General features: G+C 36.1%; 6 protein-coding genes across 6 annotated transcripts in view; 4 read left to right on the top strand and 2 right to left on the bottom strand.

Moving 5' to 3' along the window:
• Nucleotides 1–655: 655 nt before the first annotated feature.
• On the top strand, nt 656–3,142 carry LOC111493796 (uncharacterized protein At2g34160-like). Its single transcript, XM_023143650.1, has 5 exons — nt 656–966; nt 1,050–1,098; nt 2,207–2,269; nt 2,348–2,412; nt 2,829–3,142. Exons 1-5 carry the CDS (start codon nt 847–849, stop codon nt 2,925–2,927), a joined length of 396 nt encoding a protein of 131 aa, XP_022999418.1. The 5' UTR covers nt 656–846; the 3' UTR covers nt 2,928–3,142.
• A 284-nt stretch (nt 3,143–3,426) lies between these two features.
• The window catches only part of LOC111493638 (signal peptidase complex catalytic subunit SEC11C-like), a 30,343-nt gene continuing 8,762 nt past the window's right edge, over nt 3,427–25,007 (bottom strand). Inside the window, exons 3-10 of the mRNA XM_023143409.1 lie at nt 6,847–7,065; nt 5,720–5,832; nt 4,853–4,924; nt 4,411–4,446; nt 4,269–4,314; nt 4,094–4,181; nt 3,739–3,796; nt 3,427–3,647 (exon numbers count right to left, since the gene is read on the bottom strand). Coding sequence (XP_022999177.1) covers nt 3,597–3,647; nt 3,739–3,796; nt 4,094–4,181; nt 4,269–4,314; nt 4,411–4,446; nt 4,853–4,924; nt 5,720–5,832; nt 6,847–6,925 — 543 coding nt within the window. The 5' untranslated portion in view covers nt 6,926–7,065 and the 3' untranslated portion in view covers nt 3,427–3,596. The remainder of the gene's footprint in view (nt 3,648–3,738; nt 3,797–4,093; nt 4,182–4,268; nt 4,315–4,410; nt 4,447–4,852; nt 4,925–5,719; nt 5,833–6,846; nt 7,066–25,007) is intronic.
• On the top strand, nt 8,537–10,455 carry LOC111493643 (NHP2-like protein 1). Its single transcript, XM_023143414.1, has 5 exons — nt 8,537–8,624; nt 8,709–8,829; nt 8,964–9,067; nt 9,957–10,088; nt 10,178–10,455. The coding sequence occupies exons 1-5, from the start codon at nt 8,622–8,624 to the stop codon at nt 10,202–10,204; spliced, it is 387 nt and encodes a 128-aa protein (XP_022999182.1). The 5' UTR covers nt 8,537–8,621; the 3' UTR covers nt 10,205–10,455.
• Nucleotides 14,732–19,008, top strand: LOC111493623 (protein NRT1/ PTR FAMILY 6.2-like). Its single transcript, XM_023143389.1, has 6 exons — nt 14,732–15,274; nt 15,363–15,465; nt 16,351–16,568; nt 16,658–17,205; nt 17,322–17,662; nt 18,290–19,008. Exons 1-6 carry the CDS (start codon nt 15,272–15,274, stop codon nt 18,820–18,822), a joined length of 1,746 nt encoding a protein of 581 aa, XP_022999157.1. The 5' UTR covers nt 14,732–15,271; the 3' UTR covers nt 18,823–19,008.
• LOC111493629 (probable sugar phosphate/phosphate translocator At2g25520) lies at nt 17,978–20,715 on the bottom strand. The gene is made up of 2 exons (XM_023143398.1): nt 19,457–20,715; nt 17,978–17,990 (listed from the first exon to the last, which is right to left on the bottom strand). The coding sequence occupies exon 1, from the start codon at nt 20,618–20,620 to the stop codon at nt 19,577–19,579; it is 1,044 nt and encodes a 347-aa protein (XP_022999166.1). The 5' UTR covers nt 20,621–20,715; the 3' UTR covers nt 17,978–17,990; nt 19,457–19,576.
• LOC111493632 lies at nt 21,109–24,591 on the top strand. The gene is made up of 2 exons (XM_023143400.1): nt 21,109–21,841; nt 23,868–24,591. Exons 1-2 carry the CDS (start codon nt 21,236–21,238, stop codon nt 24,228–24,230), a joined length of 969 nt encoding a protein of 322 aa, XP_022999168.1. The 5' UTR covers nt 21,109–21,235; the 3' UTR covers nt 24,231–24,591.

Consider the following 25,007-nt stretch of genomic DNA (forward strand, 5'->3'; position numbering starts at 1 on the left):
TAATGTTTTAAAACACGTATGCTAATGAGGGATTTTTATGTCTTTATAAAAAATGTTTCGTTCTCCTCGCCAATCAATGTGGGATCAGACAATACAACCCCACCTCCCTTCAATTGGAGAGTGGAACGAGTACCAGTGAGGACGTTAGGTCTCGAAGGGAGGTGAACTGTATTGTGAGATCCTACATCGTTTAGAGAGTAAAATGAAACATTTTTATAAGGGAATGAGCTGTTACACTATTCTTCCTCATTTTGGCATAATCAAAGAAGCTATAATCGAACCATTTTCTTGAAAAAATAATTCAAATTTGATATTTTAATTGTGTCATGTCAAACAAAATATAAATATAAGTTGAATGCAAATTGCATTTTAAATAATTATTTTCAAATTTATAAATTATAAAAAAAGCGTGTCTATTTTAGTCATTATATTTACATTAATATTCATTTATCAAATAATATAATCTATTTTTTCAAGTTTAAACTTAAAATTTTCCAAGCACTAATTTTTAATTTTAAATTACAAGTATTACATTTTAAATCCATAATAAATAACCATTTAGAAAGAAAAGAAAAAAAAGAAAAAAGAAAAAAAAAATAGTAGCAGAGAAAGAAGGGTATTATTGTACTTTCGCATACACATAAAATAATATAAAATCAAGGAAATGTTAATAGAGAGGAAGTAACAAAAAAAAAGATCAGAAATTGTATTGCAGTGTTTTAGGGTTTTGTGTTGCATCAGAAATTGTGTTCCTTCGGCCTCCTCCAATAACCCTAAAAACTAGGGTTTTGGGTTTTGTGTTGCAGTGTTTTGGGGTTTTTGCGAGGTGAAGGAAGGAGGAGCTTGATGGAAGAAATTGTAGAAGGCGTGGATTCCATGAACTTGGGATCCGATTCGTATAAGAAGAATCGGATTCAAGTCTCCAACACCAAGAAACCTTTGTTTTTCTATGTCAATCTCGCTAAGGTTTGCAATTTCGCTATGTTTCGATTCCATTTGTTCTTATAATGCGTCGTGTTTCTAATTTTTGTTTTCGGTGTTTAATGTAGAGGTACATGCAGCAGCATGATGTGGTCGAACTTTCTGCGCTTGGAATGGGTAATTTTTCTGCTTTATGCTTCCATTTTGTTCTTTAAGCCCTTTACCCGACCAATAGGTCTGTGTAATTGTAATTGATTTGAAGTCTGCCTTAAAGGGACTTTAAATTCTGAGTTACGGGACTATGTTTTTGATTAATTTAAGTAATGTGCAATTTTCCATTAGTTTGTTTCCTTTCTTGTTGCCATTTGACTCTTTCAGTCTTTCTTGGATATGACGACCTTATTACTTCTCATATCACAACCTGAGTGCTATGCCACAGTATGCGGATAACTGGGGGGATTTGAGTGGTGTTATTGGAACTAAATGGAATGTGCTGTGAATGATGTTTTGAAAAAGTTTGAAAGATGCATACTGATATTATTTTTGTTAATTTCAAGTTTTTGGATAACTGATAATCACCTGGAATTCTGTTTTCATAATGATGAAAATTTGTTGAAAGACTTTCCAGCAGTAGTCATGTGAGATCCTACATCGGTTGGGGAGGAGAATGAAGCATTCTTTATAAGTATGTGGAAACTTATCCCTAGCAGACACGTTTTAAAAACCTTGAGAGGAATTCTGCAAGGGAAAGCCCAAAGATGATAGTATTTGCTAGTGGTGGGCTTGGGCTATTACTAATGGTATTAGAGCCAGACACCAGGTGATGTGCCATCGAGGAGATTGAGCCCCAAAGGGGGTGGACACGAGGCGGTGTGCCAGCAAGGACGCCTGGCCCCGAAGGGGGGTGGATTGAGGGTCCCACATTGATTGGAGAAGTGAGCGAGTGCCAGTGAAGACGCTGGGCCCTGAAGAGGATGAATTGTGAGATCCCACATTAGTTGGGGAGGAGAACGAAACATACTTTATAAGGGTTTGGGAACCTCTCTCTAGTAGATGCGTTTTAAAAACCTTGAGGGGAAGTCCGAAAGGGAAAGCCCAAAATGGACAATATCTGCTAGCGGTGGACTTCGGCCGTTACAAGTCATGTTTGGTTTTTGGTGCATCTTTTATCTATTTCTACCATCCCAATGAATGAACTTTATTGTATTTTTTTTGGGACTTACTCATGATTTGTCCATAAAAATTTATCTTTGACTCCATTAATGAACACACCTTTGTTTTGCAGCAATTGCCACAGTTGTTACAGTTGCCGAAATTTTGAAAAACAATGGACTGGCTGTTGAGAAGAGTATGGTTTCTGGCTTTCTTGTTTTCAGATAAGAGTGTATACTTTTGTTCCTTTTAGTGACTAACATCGAATTTACAGAGATCACAACCTCAACTGTTGATATCAAGGACGACTCAAGAGGCCGACCTGTCCAGAAGGCTAAGGTAAAGATTTGCCCCGATGCATATTTAAGATCTCATAATTGGTAAATACTCGACAAATCCTATCAGGGGGACGTTTACTAGAGAAGGTCAACTTTGAACCTTCTTCAGTATGTAGGAATTTTTAAAATGGCTGATAGAGTAATCATGGTTCCATTTGCATTTGGACATCAAAATATCAACAAGTCTGGTTTGCAATGTTAACTTGCATGATCTGTGTGTTTTTTTATTGTACGAAAAAAAGAGACCGAGGTCCTAAAAATCTTTTATACATTCATTATTTGTTGGATTTGTTACTTGTTTATGTTGAACGAAAAATTATTAGTTAGTGTTCTTCCACCACCATGGAACTCAATGAATTTGTTCTTTCCTTTCTCCAAGAGCTTCTTGAATACTGATTGTAACTTTGGCCTTGTCAGATCGAGATCTTTCTGGGTAAAACCGAAAACTTCGATGAATTGATGGCAGCTGCTGCCGAGGAAAGGGCGGAGACAGGTGATGCAGATGAGCAGAGTTAAAAGATGAATTACCATTTGCTGTATCTTTTATTTCTGCTATAATTTTTGTTTGTGATGAACCCAATTCTCCATCATTTATTGTAGCTCTCTAGGGGTACTTGAGGAGTTAAGGCACTAGTTTTCATAGTCAGTTTGTTCATAGGTTTCGTTTTAGAGATCTTCAAAGTTTCTTTTGGAGTCTTTTGCCATATAGAAAACCAATTTTTGCAACGTTATTTTCTGATTCCAATTTTTTGGGATTTTAGAAGAAACTCACTTGTGAGTTATGGTCTATATTTTTTGATATTGTTTTATGGAACTCTCAAAATCAATAACTATGCGCTTAAAACTGAATCCCTAATTTGTATATTCCAATGCACTTGAAAATACATCGATATTGTTGTGGGGATGTTTAAATTTGTTGACTTTGACACCAATTTCGAAGAAGACAGAGCCTATAGCACTTAGGATAGAGTGTTGATTTTGATTGACATGTCAAAGAGTTGGTATTGAACTTCAAAAATGTATGTATTACGACAAGCAATATTGAATTGTTTCTATATTTGATTTCCATATCAAAAACAAATAATCTGTTACAATGGAAAGAAGAATGGTCAGGCTTGGCCCTCTCAAAACGCTTCCTGCCTTTCAAATTGGGTATAAATCAAAGAGTGAAGCCATTCTGATTCACTAGTCCTTGGAGGTTAAGACCAGCAATCCCATTATACCAATAGTTATGTACTGCAATGCCAATAACAACAACAAATAAAAGTTAGTGAACAACAAAAAATCAGTCTTTCATTCCATTCTATTTTCAAGTAAAATTTCAAACCTTGATTATAGGCATGTCTGTCATGATTATTGTTGCATAACCAACATACGGCAAGAAACTGCAAAAGAAAAACAAAAATCTTCTTTCCTTATTTCTAAACCGCTTAGGTACTTCTAAACAACATATGAATTTGCTTAATATAGTTAGATTTCGGAAAAATAATGACAAGTTCAACAATGGAGACATGAGATTGTGCCTCGAGAAAGTCATTGAGGACGATAACTAAGTTAAATAAGGGAGAATGTCACAACCATACTATGAAGAGAGCAGGTTGTGACCCTCATGTCGAGACAAGTAAAGTGGCGACCTTGAAGAGGTGTCCACACAGTACAACCACGAAGACCTTTGAATTTACCCGATGGCTTTCCCCATTAAGTGTTGTCTTTCCAACCAAAGCTGATCCTTAGCGTATAGTAGAATGTCATCAAATTCATTATTGTCACCTGCAGATTTAACACACAAGAAACGAGCAAAGCTCATTGCCAAACATTTAGCAAGAACACTTTATTGTCATGTTTCAGTTCAAGTACCTTTTGTAAGTACGTAAACCTCTCCTGTATCTCTGGTCTCGTGGACCTGACAACAATAACATTTGATGTAAATGTGTTTTGCTTTAAAGAACAAGAATGGTTTCCTGCTAAGCCACTACCAACTTGGTAAAAAAAACGTTACCTTGATTACACGATGAACGATTGGAATGACCTGTCCCTAGCAAATGTTACAAATGGAAATTAGTACACGATTTACTAATGTGAATACGACGCAAGATATGTTAGGCAATGAACTCGAACGATGGCTATGAAGTTTAAGACTCTGTAACTGATACAATTTATGAACGACTATCTATTATTATGGATTAGATTTTAGACGTTAAGAGGTTCATAAAACACAACCAAAGATATAAACATGAAACATAAAAGGCCATATTTGATAGCCATTTGAATTTTGTATTCGAAGCTTATAAACATCTCTTCCACTTCCACTTGGGCGTTTCTTAGTTTCGTTTCAAAATTCAAATAGCAGAACTCATGTTTCTTTTGTATCCAAGAACTAGCTAAAATCAGTGTAGAAATGTATGATCACACCAGTACATGAAACATGAGAGCAAACTTACCTCAATTTTATACACAACGATCTCCCCTGCACGAATTGGATCCTCATTCATGTGGAGGAAGAGAATGTCGCCCTGCAACAGATAAAACTCCCATAAGAAGCCACGACAAAATTATCGTAAGCCTTACCCCATTTATGCTTGGCCACTGTGCATTCTCAGATATGCTATGCAAGCAGAGCTAGGTGAATATAAACTAAAACGAAGCATTACAGAAATAAGAATAAGATTAAATTATAAATCTAGTCACTCAACTTCAACCTCGAGATTTGTGTTTATTTAGTTTAAGTTTTTAATGTTATATGTTCTCTAACGGCCTAAGACCACCGCTAACAGATATTATTCTCTTTGAACTTTCTCTTCTAGGCTTCCTCTCAAAATTTTAAAACGCGTCTACTCTTATTAGGAATGTTCCGTAGCCCTTTCTAACTTAGGTGGGATCTCACAGTCTAAGGGGCCCAACATCCTCGCTGGCACACCACCAGGTGTCTGGCTCTAATACAATTTGTAACAGCCGAAACCCACCGCTAGCAAATACTGCTGGACTTCCTCTCAAAGTTTTAAAACGCATATGTTACGGAGAGGTTTCCACACTTTCATAAGAAATGATTTATTTTCCTCACCAATCGATATGAGATCTCACAATCCACTCTCCTTAGAGGCGCGGTATTTGACTATAATACCATTTGTAACAGTCCAAACTCACCACTAGCAGATGTCCGTTTTGGGCCTTTACAAATTTTAGTTACTGAAGTTTGACATAAAGTTCAAATATATATATAATAGATCACTTCAAGCATGGCTAAGAGTTAGAACCAATCTACATGGAGAAAGCAGTTGAAACTTGCTTATCTTCTAGGATCAGCTCACCCTAGCAAAACCAGGTTCCATACTTTCAGAAAGCACAACCACCACAGGTGACTCACTGCCAGTCCAGCACATCAACCCTTTCCAAATCATCGATGCCATTGAAACGATCAAACCTGATACATTATGATATTGTTCTTAGAGTGAAGGAATGAAGAAGAAAAATACATATTGCAGATGAATACCAGGACTAAGGAGTTAGAATATAAAAACCAAAGCAGCTAAATCATTCTTCTACATTCCTACGTGACTATATGTATGTTCCTTTCAGGGATGAAACGAAGAATAATCCAACTAAAACTATAAATTTAGTGCTTGAACTTTGCTTAACTTTTACGCTCGTGTCTATTTTGTTCTAAAGCTTAAAAATCATTTACGTCTCTAAATTTTAAACTATCATTCTTGTAACAGCCCAAGCCACTGCTAATAGATATTATCCGCTTTGGCCTATTACATATCAATCGTCGGCTTCACAATTTTAAAACACGTCCACTAGGGAGAAATTTCCATACTTTTATGAGAAATGCTTTGTTCCCCTCTCCGGTCAATGTGGGATCCCACAATCCACCCCCTTGGGTGCTAGTGTCCTCACTGGCACACCGTGCGGTGTCTAACTTTGATACCATTTATAACAGCCCAAGCCTACCGCTAGTAGATATTGTCCGCTTTGACCCATTACGTATCGTCATCGGCCTTACGATTTTAAAACGCATCTATTAGGTAGAGGTTTCCACACCCTTATAAGAAATGATTCGTTCCTCTCTCCACAATTCTATACAATTTCACCATTAGCAATGTTACAATCATGAAAGGACGTGTCTATCAAACATTCAAACTAGCATATATATTTGTTCATCATGCGTTCCACATCCATCGTTTCGTTAAGTATCACAAATTTAAATTCTTGAGACATTGAAACAAATTAGACCAAAATTATAGAAACTAAATGGGAAAATTCATACTACCAATGTCTAAAAATAACTGGCAGTTCTTGAATCATACAATGAAGAACAGTTCAAAACCCCATCAATTTGAATCATCAAGAAAGATCAAACGAAAACTTCCCAGCAGATTGCTCATTTCATGAATAGCAAATTGTAAACAAAATGTTAAAGATTGAATTTACGTACCAAAACTGACGGCCTGAGATAGAACCTTCCTGATTTTGATGGATTTGAAAGACTCGATGGTCTCTCCAATCCAACCCATGTCGGCTACTCTCTTGAATTGGGTTTAATGCGATCAATCAATGGAAATGAAAACTGGGTTTTTCTGATTTTGAAGAACTTCTCTCGAGCTTTTACTATTCGGGATTTCGCGGGTTCAGTCGTCCCGGTTTGCGCTAGCGTCTTGATTTCATTGGCGCCGATGACCAAAGTGGGCCCACCTCATGCACAAAAATAAATAAATAAATAAATACGTATTAAATTTTTTAAAAAATATATTCTATTGGAATTCTTATTTAGTCCTTCATTTTACAGTTATTTAATTTTTAGTTGATTTTTGGGTTTCAAAATATTATATTTTTACCATTTTAATTTTTTTTTTTTAAAAAGTTAAGATGTGTTCTTTTAAGCCCATTTTTATTTAACTTCTAAAATGATAGGATGGTAAATGTATTATTGGTTTTTTTCCTTGAAATGTTAAAAAATAAATAAAAATTAAAGGGTATTTTTGAAATAAAATATAAATTTAGAAGTATATTTATTAATTTAGTCAAATTTTATTTAATTTTTAAAATTGTATGAAGGTAAATGTATTATTCATTTTTTTTTTCTCAAAATTTAGTGGTATTGTTAAAAAAATAAATAAATATTAAAGGGTATTTTTGAAATAAAATATAAATTTAGGGGTATATTTATTAATTTAGTCAAATTTTATTTAATTTTTAAAATTGTATGAAGGTAAATGTATTATTCATTTTTTTTCTCAAAATTTAGTGGTATTGTTAAAAAAAAAACAAATAAAAATTAAAGGGTCTTTTTAAAATAAAATACCAATTTAAAATTAATTTTATTAATTTAGTCAATTTTTATTTAATTTTTAAAATGGTAGGAAGCTAAATGTATTATTTGTTGTTTTTTCTTTCTCAAAATCTAGTGGTATTGTTAACAAAAATAAATAAAAATTAAAGGGTATTTTTAATATAAAATACAAATTTAGAAGTATTTTTATTAATTCAGTTCATTTTTATTTTATTCTAAAATTGTATGAAAGTAAATGTATTATTCGTTTTTTTCGAAAAAAAAAGTTAAAGGGTATTTTTGAAATAAAATACAAATTTAGAAGTATTTTTATTAATTTAGTTAATTTTTATTTATTTTTAAAATTGTAGGAGGTAAATATATTATTCGTTTTTTTTTACTCAAAATTTAGTGGTATTATTAAAAAAAAAAAAAAATTAGATGGTATTTTTGAAATAATATAGTATTTTTATTAATTTAGCCCATTTTGTTTAATTTTTTAAATTGTATAAAGGTAAATGTATTATTCGTTTTTTTTCCTTGAAATTTAGTGGTATTGTTAAAAAATAAATAAAAATTAAAAGGTATTTTTTAAATAAAATACAAATTTAGGAGTATTCCATTTTTATTTAATTTTTATTTGGTATATTTATATTTTTAAAATTTAGAAACCCAAGTAACTAATGGGCTGAGTGGATCCAAAGTACAATATATGGCCCAAGCCCAAGATTTAAACTGGGCCGGCCTTGTTATATATATTAGGCTTGGGCTCAATTTAGACGTCAGTGTCCAAGGGTCTCGGCCCAGTGACCTTGAGTCTTCTCTTTATCTTCCATACATATATCGTCAAGAATTTACCGGTAGCTCTTAAACCCTAATTTTGTTTCCCTCAAATTCTGCTGTCGTTGTGTTAAAACCCTACCTTTCTTCTTGGATCTAAAATGGTACTGTATCTCTGTTTGAAGAACTTACGTTGATCTTGATTTCATTCGTTTGCATGGATTTTTATGGTGGTTGTGTTTTTGCAGACAGGAGAAGCAGTGAATCCCAAAGCCTATCCTTTGGCCGATGCGCAGCTCACAATTACTATTCTTGATCTTGTTCAGCAAGCTGCTAACTACAAGCAGCTGAAGAAGGGCGCGAATGAAGGTAGCGTGATTTGTTTAAAGTTAGTGTGTTTCGTTTGATTAAGGGTCTGGCTTCGTAAGAAGTGTTCGGTGAGGATTTTGTATGGTGTTATTTGTTTCCCCTTGGTTAATGGTTTTCTTTTGATGGATTTTCAGCCACTAAGACTCTGAATAGAGGAATTTCGGAGTTTGTAGTGATGGCTGCTGATACTGAGCCGCTTGAGATTCTTCTCCATCTTCCATTGTTGGCTGAAGATAAGGTAAAACCATCTATTTTTTGAACTTTCGATAGGTAGTCCTGGTTTTCTGTTGTTAATATAGAGTTTTTGACAAATGGGGGAATAAACGCATTGAAGTATCCCCATATCTCCCCTGCTATTTATTGTACTGTTTCTTAACTAGTGAAACCTTAGTGTAAACAATGCAAGGATTTGGCGTTTATACAGACGCAATTGTTAACAGCACTCTCTTTTTTGTTTCATCGTTCTTTCTGGTTATCTTCAAGCAGATGTTCCCAATATTACCACTTTTCTGTTTGCTTTAGCTGTCGTTGTACCCTTCTTCTGATGCTGGATTCTACGATGTAAAAGATGAAATTTATTCTTTTGCCTTGTTAGAGTTAGACCTGCGAGCTAGCTACAAATAGTACTCCTCTCGCTCCTCTCCTGTCTCATTACTTCGCTCCTTCACCTCTCCAACTCTGTAGAGTTTCTTTGCTCCTTTTGAGGATTGAAATTTCCTGTGCTATGTCCATGCCAATAGACAAATGATTTATTAACCCATTCAAAACAATTTTGTGAGGGGCTTCTTCCATAACCCAAGCTCGGAGAAGGAAGGGATAAGAGGGCCCTAGAAAAACCTTTTTGTTTAGGGGTAAGGGGGTGCTAACATCACTCTAATATGCCCATAACAGTTATCTTCGGACTCATGCTGATAGTTATTCAATTATGGTTTGTTTGTGATCTCGAGGGAAAATGCCTTTTACTGACACGTTATATTTGCAGATATTTGATCATATACAGTCCTTTTAAGAACCAAATAATAGGATGATTTCTTTTCCAGACTTCAATATCATAGAATCTTCTGTTCCAAGATGAAAAATTGTGCTCATTGCTCTATGATATAATGGTTTTATACCCAAACTTGCAGAATGTGCCTTATGTATTTGTCCCTTCAAAGCAAGCTCTTGGCCGAGCATGTGGTGTCACTAGACCTGTAATTGCATGCTCTGTAACAACAAACGAGGGAAGCCAATTGAAATCTCAGATACAGCAACTGAAGGTAATTACTACCTCATCTTTCGTGAGGTATCATCTTTCTCAAGTATCTATTTCCGCTTGATAATACATTGTATTCCTTCTTAAATGCAGGATGCCATTGAGAAGCTGTTGATTTGAAGCGTGTTTTATATGGCGTTCGGTATGATGGGCTTCTTTGATCGTCATGGTCGCTGCTCCGGAGGCTTTGACTGAAGTTGTCATGCAATTAGGGGAAACTGCCTTGGTATTAACCTATATATATTGAGCTTCTTTTTTGCCATTAAGAATGAGACAAAGCCCTCGTACAATTTTAATGACAGTTTAAACTAATGTTTATCCCTGTGAGTTTGCCTATATTTGATTAATGAAGCATGGCTTGTTCATCAGCATCTCTTCGCCTTTTTGCACCATTATTGATAATATTATAGATGTTAATAGAAGGTTCAATTATTGACCGTTCACATGCCATGGAGTAAGGATCCCTAGATCGCCTAAGACTACAATGTCTCTGCTCAATCACATAATGATTAGCAATTATTAAACCATGGAAGATATGGTATGATTGGGAGCTTCTTAACGATAATTGATATGTACTAGTTTTTTTTCCGTTCATGGGTTTAAATTCTCGAACATTCCGTTGTGTCAAAGAATATTAATTTTGTGGGTTGTTTGGTATTGAGTTATTAAGATATCTTCTATATGATATGATTTGGTCGTCCATAAACATAGTTTAATGGGAACTCATATGTACTAGTTTGTTTGTTTGAGTTTGTTAGTTTGGATGATCTTTTAGTTTTAAGATTTTAAACTGGTTTAGTTTTAAAATTTTCATCATTATTAAACTTAGTTAAAATATTTTAAATTTATTTTTCTTTTTAATAATATAGGTAATCTAAACTCTTAATAATTATGGTTTTGTAATTTATATATATTTTTATAATATTTATCAATATGTGACCAAAATACATATCAATACATTTATCATTATAATTACTTTAAAAGATGAAATTTATGACAAATCCTCTGCGAACGGTGTGGCTGGAGAGTGACGGAAGGGAAAGAGGTCGTAACGAAGTCGCAAATTTTGTTGAGTTATGCGGGAGACTGGATAATGGATCGAGTAAACTCTCTCAGAGCCTGCCAACAAAATCACAAATGAAGCTTTATAGTATTTTCTTTTATTGGAAAAGAAGGGTGGGGTGAGATGAATAATGTTATACAATATAAAAGATCATTTTTTAGGTAATTCCTGGCAGGAAGGAAAGAAAGAGAAGTGACGGTTTTCAATACCTTTCTTCCTTTTTATGATCCTATAAAGTTTGGGTGACGTGTTATTCACATTTAGAGTTTAAAATCCTCTCATTTTCAATCTTATAAAGCAAGTCGTTCTTATCCAATTCATACAATGATGTAGACTTATAATTCACATTTTGAAAATTATTTTATGTGGAAACTTGTTCATCCTACCAAATTTTGATTTTCTTTTTCCTTCCCTTTTTAACTAAAATTAAGAGAGAGAGAGAGGGGAAAAACATGTTTATTTCACGAGAAGAAAATCCTCTCCTAATAGAACCCGTGCAAATCGTTGAATCAAGGTAAGTTTGTATCGAGTTTTTAATTGCTTAAAAACGTTTTAAAACGTTTAGAAAGTCAGTTCAAATATACTCTTAATATTGCATAGTCTGAGCGGGACGGACAAACTTTTTAGTTTAGTGGAAATCGAAAGGGGATAGGCCCTAATATGATTGTCATGTTATGGACTTTATCCACTTATTTCACGTTGGATGTTGCTCTAATGGCATGAAGCTGTACGATATTTCCATTTTTTCTGGTCTGTTGGTAATGTAGAAAGTGCTCACCACATTCAAAAGCTAAGATATTGCAATGTACTAAATTATTTTCTGCCTTCTTTTTGTTTGTGTGTCTCTGTCGATGCATCCTTTGCTTCATTCTTATTCTATTTTTTTTAGTACGATAATTAGATTTAAACTCTCGACCTCAAAAAGAGTACGTGCCTGTAACAGCCTAAGCCCACCGCTAGCAGATATTGTTTTCTTTAGACTTTTTCTTTCGAACTTTCCCTCAAAGTTTTTAAAACCCGTATGCTAGATAGAAGTTTTTATACCTTTATAAAGAATGTTTCATTCTCTCTTAAACCGATGTAAGATTTCATAATCCACCCTCTTTCGAGGCCCAACGTCCTCTTCCACTCATTCCCCTCTCCAGTTAATGTAGGATCTCACAATGTCAACTACTGATCTCCATTCACTTTGAGAATTTACGAAGAACGAGGTATCAAGATCTACATAGCTTGAGATCAAGACACCAAATAAACGTCCCATTTGTAATAGGTGTCAAGCATATTGAGACTTGTAATGGGTGTCGCATGTCGGGTTTTGTTAAACTTATAAAGTAGTTAAAGATGGTGTAAATTATATGGGGGGTTTTTAATAACATTTTTAAAGGATGTGAGCATCTAAAAAGCAAATATTTGCTTTTAATCATTGAGCTCAAATGTTGTATTTTGTACCCTACGAGTCAGAACTTGGTTGCAGATGAGCATATAAAGAAAAAGGGATGCAAGCTTTTGATATATATTTAATTTGCAATTGTCCCATTTTGATCTAATAATTGCTGTAATTTTCATTTTGCATTTGTCATTTTCTTCTAACATTAAATTATTTAAAAAGTATCATTATTCTTTCGAAAGTCGCAATATTAGGATCAAAATTACCTTTGTAGTAGATATTTGTTAGGATATTACGAGAATTGGAACTAAAACTGTGTTAATAACCTAAAACAAAATTGAGGAACCTCAATACTATCACGCTCAACTTTCATCCAAGATTCTAAGTACCATCTAGCTAACTGGACAAGCAACATAATAGAGTTTGCGTTAGAATGTTACAAGAATTGGACCTAAAACTGTGTCAGTGACCTAAAACAAAAATTGGAGATCCTCAAAACTATCACGGTGTTCTAAATCATTACCACACTCGTTCGTCGTCTCAATTTTCATCCAAGAGTCTAAGCACTGGTTAGCTAACAGGGTGAGCAGCGTAATAGAGTCTCTGTTAGAATATTACGAGAATTGGACCTATGTGAGTGACCTGAAACAAAAATTGGAGAACCTAAGCACTGTAATGTTGTTCTAAATCACTACCACCCTCATTCTACGTCTCAATTTTCAACCAAGATTCTAAACACCAACTAGCTAACAAAGCGAACAGCATAATAGAGTCTCCATTAAAATATTACGAGAGTTGAACCTAAAACAGTGTGTCGGATATTGTCTGTGACTATGAGAACAAAATTCAAAACCCTTTTTTCAAAGCAGAGTGAATAGAAGTGAGAAAGAAAGCAAGCAAATTCCCTAATATCTTAACCTTCACTTCAAATGTTCTGAAAAATTATATGGTTCAAAAGAGGAGTACTGAATACACAGATATTGTCTATAAAAGAATTGAGAAAAGAATTTGTTTGGGAGGGGACTCCTAATCCCACTAACATGTTATGTTTGGAAACAATTCAAAAGCAATCATTATGTGCCCGACTTAAAATAACATGATCATCTGATACTCACATGGCCTTCAACAATGCTTCCACCTGTCTTGAAAGATAAAACTTACAGTAGTTCTCATCTCATAGAACCTTCCCCTGTTCTCAGATACCAAGAATCTGCTACCTAAAGTGGAAAATACAGAGTAACTTTGTTTTCAAACACTAATTCTGAAGTGAGTTTGTAAATAAATGATGTCAATGAGAAAATGATTAATCCAATGACAATTTTATCATCCTTGAGAAGGATAAGACATTTCCAATACTATGCTTGGAAAGATGGTGGTGTGAATGAGATCAACAGTGGGAGCAGTGTAAGAACCTGTTTAAATGTGGAAGAAATACAAAACTTCTAGATTTTACTAAGATTATCAAGGATCGGACAACAACACATACTCGATCTAGATGAACACAAAGAACAGGAGAGAGAAAATGCAAAGAGGAATATTGGCTAAAGGTTTATATTGATGACTCTATGTACAGGAAGAAGAAAGAACACAAAGAATCCATCAAGTAAACTTCAAAGCACGGCCTGAGGAGATATATATGTCTCAGTTTATTATATATAGTTTTACCAAATATAACTATCTACTATATATATAATTATCTACTATATATAGCTTTACCAGATATACCCTCTTTTCCTATACATGGTTTACTATATATGTCTATAGCCTTTTATATATGTGATCGTAGCCTCTAACTATACATAATTGTTTACTAAATATGACCATTTAATTTATATGTCACTTACCATATATAGCTTTACAATGTGTAACTATTGCATATGTTATAAATAAGTAGTAGGCTCCATAACCTAACATAATACCCCTAACAACAAGCTAACTTAGGCCTAACATAATACCCCTAAGGAATCATTTTGAATATATTCAAAATTTTGGAAGTTACATTGGCATAACGTAAACTTTATAATCAATTAGAACTTCTTAAAACTCATGATCTAACTCTCCCCCCTCCCCTCCCCTCCAAATGTGCAGCAGTTTTTACTCAAAAAAGCATGTTCATCAGTAATTCAATATCAAGATTCTTGACACATTTCCTATAGGATTTAAATATTTTGGTGGTAATACTATTCTACCAAACTCACTATACCCCAAATCATGTTTACTTATTTTCAACAACTTGAGTGGCCATTCTTACCTGCCTCTGGGTTTCTTATCCTTATTTGCTCGGGTCAGACGATAGAAGAAGAAAGGCAGATGGATTTGGCTAGTGAGTGGGGTAGCAAAAGCACTCACAGGAAGTCTTGAGTGTCATTGATTTCACAATCTTCAAAATTAAACCCGATCTTACCTGATAGAACAGAGAATGATAAAGCTATTGGTTTTGAATTTTAAGATTCCCATTGTCCTGTCGTGTAGCCTTTACAATCAATCTCTTCTTTACACATTCCCCCTGATATTTTTGGCAAATATCATTCTTGAAAGAAACAAATTTTAAATGAGCATCATGACCAAATATGACCTGTATCAGCCTTGTAACAGATACTTTTAGTAGTTATCTAACTTGCCAAAGAATGTCTATATAATGGAAAGTTCCCACCAATGCACATAAACAAACCGAGTTGGAGAATAGCTGAAGCAGCAGCATAAGGCTTACTTCGTAGCTCACATTCTCTACCAAAGAATGGTCAGTTCTTTTCAGTTCATTGTAGAATTCAAAATAGGATAATATTCAAATATTTCTCCTTTCTAATTAAAGTTTTCAATGGCTGCAGGATGAAAAACAAAGTTTGATAGTTTCTGATGCTGTGGACTACAAAGGGTTTCCGGTAAACCGGTCTAAAACTGGTGGTTGGGTCCCTGCTGCTCTTATCGTAGGTACTGCATTTTGTCTCATCTCTCTGATACACACCTCTTTCTTGAAGTGTTTCTGGGAACTGAAACCAAAACCAGCTTCAAGAATTTAAATAAGGTTATCCAAGAGAATAGTTTGACATGTTCCCATATCTAACCTAGCTATCTAGTTTGGACAAAAGGTAGTCTTAGATCATCCAGAACTTCAAATTCTTCCCTTGTCCGGACCGAAATACATAGCTAATCTAGTTGTGAGAAGAGTTTGAACGAGTTTCATGGTCAATGTAACTATTGTTAACAGCTACATTTGCAGATTCAAGTCATGACCATGGTGTTTATGAGATGTTTTCGAAGGATGACCCAAGATGGTCAAATTTCGTAGAGAATCACAGAAAAAATGTTGATCTTAATCAAGAAAGATAGGATTTTGGGTTTTATGAAGTTTTGATTAGTATAAATCTTTAGCACGTTTACATTCACTATTCAGAGCCTGCTCAATCTCTGTTTCGAGCAATATTTTTCGACTGAAGTGAGAGGATGGGCCCTAACGAGGTACCAAAGCTATAGACAACTTCAAATAGTACTGTCCATGACATTATTATTTAGATAGTCTCGAAAGGGAAAAGGACAAATATTCTAGCTGGATCTTTCGCACATATTTAATGCAACTCCTTTTGCCTGTCTTCAATTATACTCGATTTTCTACAAAAGGAAGAATATTTAATAGCAGTGCACATTCCTTGGCTACATAAAAAGTTCTCTTTCTGGTGTGAATTTTGGATATTCTTGTTTCTCCAAGAAAACTCAAATAAAGAAATAAATCACAACCAAACGAAAGAAAAAATCATTGAAGAGAGAGGATGAATTTTTTTGCTACAGACTGAATCAGGCTCATTAAATTTTGGACAGGGATTGAGTTATGTGAAAGACTTTCAACAATGGGAATAGCAGTCAATCTGGTGACTTACTTGGTGGGAACATTGCATCTGCCTAGTGCAACTTCAGCCAACATTGTCACAGATTTCATGGGAACATGTTTCCTCCTTTGCTTGCTTGTAGGTTTTCTAGCAGATTCGTTCCTTGGAAGATACAAGACAATAGCAATCTTTGCCTCAATACAGACACTGGTAATTATGGATTTTCTCCCGTCAATTTGACATTTGACAATCTTATTTTGTCTTTTCATAACTCAACCATATTTGCTAAAATGAATTAGGGAACTGGAACTCTAGCAGTAATAACAAAGCTACCACAATTACATCCACCTCCTTGTGATCCTAGTGCCAGCCAGAACTGCAAGCAAGCTAATGGATTTCAAATGGGAATGATTTATTTGCCTCTGTACCTAATAGCTCTGGGAACTGGAGGTCTCAAATCCAGTGTTTCAGGATTTGGGACCGACCAATTTGACGAGAAAAATGACAAAGAGAAGGCTCAAATGGCATATTTCTTCAACAGATTTTTTTTGTTTGTCAGCAGTGGGACTTTGCTAGCAGTGACAGTGCTTGTTTACTTGCAAGATGAAGTGGGACGCAGTTGGGCTTATGGAATTTGTTCTGTTTCAATGTTCACAGCAGTTTTGATATTCCTGTGTGGTACTAAGAGGTATAGATACAAGAAAAGCATGGGAAGTCCAATAGTTCATATCTTCCAGGTCATTGTTGCAGCAATAAACAAGAGGAAGATGGAACTTCCACACAATGATGCTATGCTATATGAGGATCCTGCTGCAACATCAACTGTTGATCACACAAATCAATTCCAGTATGTGTTTTGTTGGCTTAACCTTTACAAGTTGATTTGAAAAGGAACATCCTGTAAATAAAGATGTGGACAAGGGTAAGTTTTTGTAGGCTATTAATGTATTTTTTTCTTTCTAGACTTCTGGACAAGGCTGCAATTGTGGCAGAGGGAGATTTTGAGAAATCTGTAAGCTCAGCTCACAATCCATGGAAGCTCTGCTCCGTAACAAGGGTAGAGGAGGTGAAGATGATGACGAGGCTCCTACCAATATGGGCCACAACCATAATCTTCTGGACTACATATGCCCAGATGATCACTTTCTCAGTGGTGCAGGCATCAACCATGGAAAGATCTTTAGGGGCTTTCCAAATCCCTGCCGGTTCTCTAACTGTTTTCTTTGTGGCAGCCATATTGATCACGCTGACCTTTTATGACCGTCTTGTCATGCCTCTTTGGAAGAAGTGGAAAGGGCAACCAGGTAAAGATGGAATCTTTTTTTTTTTTTTTTTTTTGGGTAAGAAACCAAGTTTTCATTGAGGAAAAAAAAAAGGCCATACAGAAAACATCCAACGAAAAATGGGAGTCCCAACTAATTAAAGAAAAGGCTCCAATCCAACAAAATAGAACCAAGATTATAACTGGCTAAATATAGAATCTTAATAGTATCCTCCATTCCCATTCTCGAAATTAAATCAGAGAAAAAAAAACCTTACATATCTATTTCTGCCCATGTTCCCAGTCTAACCGAGATTTCCGGTTGCTGTCAGAAATTTTGTCATCTCTAAAGTTTTTACAGAATATTTAATCTGCAAGAGCACATAAAATTAAAGGTTTTGTGACTGTCAGTAGTAACATTTTGGCAATGAAGGTAATTTTTTTAAAAAAGTAAAAATATCAAATACATAATAAGATCTGAAATGAACTTCCAATGAATTACCACAACTTTATTGAAGGTTGCAAAGTTTAAGAAGAGAATACCTATTGGAGAAAGCAAGCTAATCTTCGAGAACTAGATTACGAGTTCAGTTAATTCTAGGGGTGCCTATCCAATGCATAAAATAAGGAATCTTGGAAAACATGATTCGTCCTTTTTTTTTTTTTACAGGTTTTACAAACCTACAGAAGATTGCCATAGGACTTATCCTGTCAACCTTAGGAATGGCAGCTGCCGCTTTAGTCGAGATGAAACGACTCTCAGTGGCTAAAGCTGTGGGTAGATCCACAGCAACCTTGCCTTTAAGTGTGTTCTTGCTGATTCCTCAATTCTTCTTGGTGGGCTCTGCAGAAGCTTTCATCTATACTGGCCAGCTTGATTTCTTCATAACACAATCCCCAAAGGGAATGAAATCTCTGAGCACTGGCCTCTTCCTCACAACTTTATCACTTGGGTTTTTTCTTAGTAGTTTTCTGGTCGCAGTTGTGAAGAGGGTGACGGGGAGCAAGGATGGACAGGGATGGCTTGCAGATAACATAAATTATGCTAGGCTAGATTGTTTCTATGGGCTTCTAGCTACACTGAGTGCCATAAATTTTGTAGCATTTTTAGTTTGTGCAATATGGTATAAGCCACAGAAACCCAAACAAGTTCAAGCGATGGAAACTACTACAAATGAGGGATCTGCTGCTGAGAAATGCTAGTCAACTAAGCTAGATTTTGGGTTTGTGCAGCTTTTTCTTGTATTCCACATTACTCCAGAGCGTGGATTGATAATGATTGGCAGAGGAAAGGGTGGGCATAAATAAGAGCTCTTCATTGACCAGGGATCATTTTATAAGGAATAGAAGATCCCAATTTCAATGGATATTCTCATGTTGAATTTGCTAGAGCTGAACTCTTTCTTGATCTCTTTTAAATCCCCATCCCAAATCACTATTTTCATTTTGATATTCCATAAGGCAATCCTGAGCCAAATCCTTTTTCCGGAAACAAAAAAAGGGTAGGTGCAGAGACTTAGTGGAAGCTGTTCTAATGCCTATAAGCATATGATGTAAGAGCATAACAGTGTTGCACTTAAAATCAGCGTGGTGCCTTGGGAACGGGGGGTGTTCTTCTAGAAATGGGCCTCAAAACAAAACCAAAAGAAGATCATAAATAATAGTAGATATTAGTTAAACATTTTGGTGGAAGCTCAGTCCCATAAACATCCACAACAGTTCATTCTCCAGTCAAAGAAATAGATTCTGTACTACAACATTAGGCACTAAAATCAACCCCATCAACCCCATAATAAATAGATGAAACCAAAAAAATAATATATCTAAGAACGCATACCTAACCCAAAACTCCAAAACTTAGTTGAGATATGAATTCGATTTTCGCAGCTACTTTTCAACACCATCGAAATGTTCTCTTCTGCACAACTCCTCGTAAAGGCTCAAGCCTGTCAGTCGCCTACTTTTGACTATCAATCTTCCTTTCATTCCCTTCTCTTTCCTCCAACAACCTACCAGCTTCCTCGTCTGCCTGCTGAGCCTTTTTCTGACCCTCCGCGGCTTTGAGTGCCTGCAGCTTCGAATGGTTGTAATACGCAACTCCTAAGAAGGCGAGCCCATAACCAAACAAATTAATGGCTGTCACCGTATCCTTAATCACAGACCAGGAGAATGCGATCAATAACCAATCCTTCACTACTCCAGCAACATTCATAGTCAAAGCAGATGTCTTGCCGACCAGTAAAAACACCGCAAGATTCAAAGCAAAAGCACATAATGAATTGGTACCAAAAATCACGAAATCCAAATGGAAGCTCGAATTATCCCTCAACAAAGGGTACTCCATTATTAACCACGGGACAGATAAGAAAACCAAGCAACACGGAGCCACGTAGTAAAGCGAGGTGATGGGATTCAGCGAAATACCCTTGGAATTCAACAAAATCTGGATCATCACCAATCGAGTCGCCTCAAACGCGACCGCCAACAGCTGCAAAGTCACACCCTTTGAATTAAATTTCGCCTCTCCATACGCAGCGACCGCAACACCAAGCGAGATCGAAACCATATTAGCCATAGTATCAGACTTAAACTTGTCCTTCTTAAGCGTAACTCCGATCGAGTACACAGCGACAGGCATCAGAGCCTTGAGCATCTGTATAAAAGAAACCGATAGATAGATATACGCTGAATTAGAAAACCAGAGGGAAAGCGAATACAGAGCTCCGATCGGAACCACGGATTTGAAGTAGAGCTCGCGGGACATCGACACAGGCTCCACAACTTTGAAGACGCTGACGAGAAGATACGCGATCGAGGAACAAAAGGCCATGTGGATCATGGTGAGAGAGATCGGAAAGGGCCAATTGTACATCTTCTGATCCAGAATGAACTTGTTGTAGACGATGACAGAGAAGCTGAGGAAGATCCATATCCCGACGTATGCGTACGAGAGGAGGACTTTCTTCAGAACATTCTCGGAGATGGCTCCGCCTTTCCCCATTTCCGACCAAACTGAAGATCTCAGATCGAAAACTGAAAACGGAACTTGAGGAAGAAAATGGTGAAACCGATGGGATTTTGACGAGAATCTCAAAGAATGGATTCACCCGGGAAAAAGGACAGTTATGGGCCGACGAAAATGGGCTTTTGCTCTTCATTTCAACTCATGTTGGGCCTAGAGAAGCCCATTTCTGAATTGAAATTTCGTTGGGTTTTATTATGAATTTTAATTTAAGATATAAAAGAATTTCTCATTTTTTATTTTTTATTTTTTTCTTTTGTTTTCTAATTTATTATTTTATTTAGATTATCCAAAATTTTAAAATATTTATTTGTAAATTTTTTTTTGATAGAGGTTAATGAATCTTTTAAAATTTTATGGATATTTTTTAAATATAGTATTTTTTTTTTTTAAATTCGGTGGGTATTTATGAAATTTCTTAAAAGTTAAAAATGTTTTTTTTTTTTTTAAATCGGAGGAAGCTGGGTATTTATGAAAATCCAGCTTCTTCACAGATCTACCATTAATTTTCTGGAAATCTCAGATTCTTCACAGTTTATTCCAGGCTCCATTTCAATCTCCTTCAGAAGTTTTGTAGTTTGATCTCACATTTCCATGGCAAATGCCTGGAAAAGAGACAAGGCACCCAAACTCCTCTCGCCCATTTCTCTGTTCTTCCTCTTTTCATTCTGCATCCTCATCATTTTCTTCTTCCTCTTTGGTAACTCGAATCCTTCAGAGCAATCCACTCCTAGTTTCACAATCAAACCCGATTTTCCTTTCCGATCAATCTCTCCCTTCGATTGCTTCAAATGCCCTCAATCCTTCCCGGTTATCGCCAACGTTGTGGAAGGAGTTCGATATCCGTTTATGTTTTCGATCGCGGATTTGGGGAATTTGCCCGATAAGCCCCACAAGAACATAGTCAGGATGCTGAAGGGAAAGCCCTTTCGTAAGCCGGACATTTCGGTGACGATTCAGGAGGTTTTGGAGAAGATGAAGAGCGATTCTAGAGATGGGTATGTTGTTGATGTGGGTGCTAATGTGGGAATGGCGAGCTTCGCTGCTGCTGCGATGGGTTTTCGTGTTTTGGCATTTGAGCCGGTTTTTGAAAATTTGCAGAGAATTTGTGATGGAATTTATCTGAATAGGGTTGGGGAATTGGTGAATGTGTTTGAGGCTGCTGCATCTGATAGGCTTGGGAACATCACTGTTCATAAGGTATTATCTGCTTCATAAAATCAATCTTTACGGTCTCATTTGTGATTACATTTCGTTGGATCTCAAAACTTTGCATGCGGGTGAGGATTGTTGGAGAGAGTCGGATCATCATGGGTTTATAAGTAAGGTATGAGGCCTCTTAGGGAAACCAAAAGCAAAACTATCATACCATTGTGGAGATTCTTGATTCCTAACATGGTATTAGAGCATGTCTTTAACTTAGTCATGTCAATAGAATCCTCAAATGTCGAATAAAGAAGTTGTGAGCCTCGAAAGTGTAGTAAAAAGTGACTCAAGTGTCAAACAAATGGTGTACTTTATTCGAGAACTCCAAAGAAGTAGTCGAGTCCCGATTAAGGGGAAGCTGTTCGAGGGCTCCATAAACCTCCGGGGAGGCTTTATGGTGTACTTTGTTTGAGGGGAGGATTGTTGAGGATTGTAGGGAGAGAATCGTGGACTAATTTAGGGAATGATCATGGGTTTACAAATAAGGAATACACATCTCCATTGATATGAGGTTTTTTGGGTGAGCTCAAAGCAAAGCTATGAGAGCTTATACTCGAAGTGGTCTAGATCATACTATTGTGAAGAGACGTAATTCTTAACATGGTGTTCTTCGTATATGGGTTCGTATATGGGTGGGTGGATTGGCGCTGTGGAAAATTTAGTGTTTACATAACTTGCTTATTATGCTTCAGAACTGGTTTATTTTATGGATGAAAAAGCTGGTTAGTCTATCAAATTATGTATACCACTGAAAAATGCTTCGACTCAGCGTGAGGTGTAGTGAGGAGAGGTCAAAATCTGTGGGCTTAGAGATCTTTTTTTCCTTGTTTGAGTCAATTCAATATGATTGTGTTAGGAACCTGAAATTGAAAAGTAACAGGAAATAGTGTTGTTTATATATGGAAGGAAAATTACAATATCCCAACACCTTTCACCAGCCATCATTTTGCTGATGATACTTTTCCCTCCTAGTCTTCTAATGATTCTAATGAATTCGTATTACTAACTGGTTGTATGTCGTATTGTATGTCGTAGTGCCTCGAAAACCCTTTTAGATGTTCTTCTTGAATAAAGTCAAACAATGAGAAAGTCAGGTATCGAGGATTGTTGGGAGTGAGTCCCACATTAGCTAATTAAGGGAATGATCATGGGTTTATAAGTAAGGAATACATCTCCATTGGTATGAGGCCTTTTGGGGAAATCAAAAGCAAAGCCATGAGAGCTTATGCTCAAAGTGGAGAATATCATATCATTGTAGAGAATCGTGATTCCTAACATCATGTTTGCATTTTGGTTTAGATTTCTTTTCTATGGAATGATTGGCAAGTTTAAAAAGCAGAAGAAATTCAGGGTACGATTAAAACTAAATCTACTTTGGGTACTAAAAATCTCACGAGTTTTGTGAATCTACCTTTGATATGCTTACAAATATAGTTGTAACTAGGAGATATTGTCCTCTTTAGGCTTTTCTTTTTAGGCTTCTCCTCAAGGTTTTTAAAACGCGTTTAATAGGGAGAAGTTCCACACCCTTACAAAGAATGTTTTGTTCTCCTCCACAATCGCTGTGGGATCTTATAATCCACCTCCTTGCGAAGCCCAGCGTCCTCGCTGGCGCTCGCTCCCTTCTACAATAGATGTGGGACCCTCAATCCACTCCCCTTTGGGGTCTAGCGTTCTTGCTGGCATACCGCCTTGTGTCCATCTTCCTTAGTAGTGTATTTTTTTTATGTGAAACTAGTCGAGTTGTGCGTAAGATGTTTGGATTCCGTTTGATGTTGACAGAAAACATCAGCTAAACTTGTTTTTCATGGGGGCAGCTCATGAGTTTTACCAGCAGCATAGTGAAACTCGATTGGTGTCATTCAGTTCAATCTCATGTCATTGGTCATATGTACAATTTACAAAGGTCTTTTCATAGCTCTTGATTTCTTTGCTGTTTTAAGGAAGTGGGGGCATTGAGCCATCCTGATCTGGTTCGTTTTTTGTAAGCTTCTTTCACTGACTTTTGCTCATTACCCAGTTGGTTGGTCGGCTTGACAACAGTGCTGTTTCAGCAACAGGAGCAAAGTTGGCATTCAAATCTAATGAAGAAATAGCAGTTCAAGTGAAGTCAATACCACTAGATGAAGTAATCCCCGAGTCCGAACGGGTTCTCTTAATAAAAATCGACGTTCAGGGATGGGAATATCATGTGCTAAAAGGGGCAAAGAAAATCTTATCTAGAAAGGGAACTGAAGCCCCATATCTCATCTATGAGGAAGATGAAAGACTGCTAAAAGCCAGTAATAGTAGTTCAAAGGAGATCAGAGAATTCCTTCATTCTGTAGGTTATGATCATTGCACCCAACATGGTACAGATGCACACTGCACAAAAACTGGTTGAAATTCTTTTGCAAAGCATGCGTAGCGAACAATGAAGCCGAGGGATCTCGACGATCAAACACGGTATGAGGACGACAGTCTTGCAAAAGAGCCATTTTTCATCTCAGCTGCTCAGATGAAGCATGTAAGCACTTATTGTATATGAAGCTGCCCTTGAGACTTGCAGTTTGAAGTGATGGTTAGATTGGATGAATCGAATCGTATCGTATTGGTTCTTCATTTGTTGTTCACGCTAGATGTTTTCAGTTCATGACATTTTGATTGTAGTGCTCTTCGGTTTGTTGCTAGTGGATATTGTAGACGATAACGTTCATTTTCTCACTAGATTCAAAACTTATCTTAGAACATTCAATATTGGAAACTAGGAGAGTTAACCCGTGGTTGTATTCAATTTTGTTCTACATATTACCATAGTACAAGATACGACATCTCCAATAAGAAGCTATGAGAAGATTATAAAACGATTAAAGGGTAACCTTAGACTTGGTATGTGAGATCCCACATGGGTTGGAGAGAAGAACAAGTGTCAGGACGTTGGGCCTTGAATGGAGTGACAATGTCTGTTAATAGTGGGGTTGAACATATGTTGTTTGACCATAGGTGACAAATCCAAAATTAGCTTGACTCACTCGGTGGAGTTTGTTGCTAAGAAAAGTACGATTGTGACACCTTTATGCGCTTGTCTTAGAGGAGTTGGGCCGACAAACAAGATCAACCTCTAAAAAAAAATTCAACGTTTTCTTCAAAATTTCATCATTAGGGTTAAAAGTGTATTTTC

This window comes from Cucurbita maxima, unplaced genomic scaffold (assembly GCF_002738345.1).
Source record: "Cucurbita maxima cultivar Rimu unplaced genomic scaffold, Cmax_1.0 Cma_Scf00019, whole genome shotgun sequence".
NCBI lineage: Eukaryota > Viridiplantae > Streptophyta > Magnoliopsida > Cucurbitales > Cucurbitaceae > Cucurbita > Cucurbita maxima.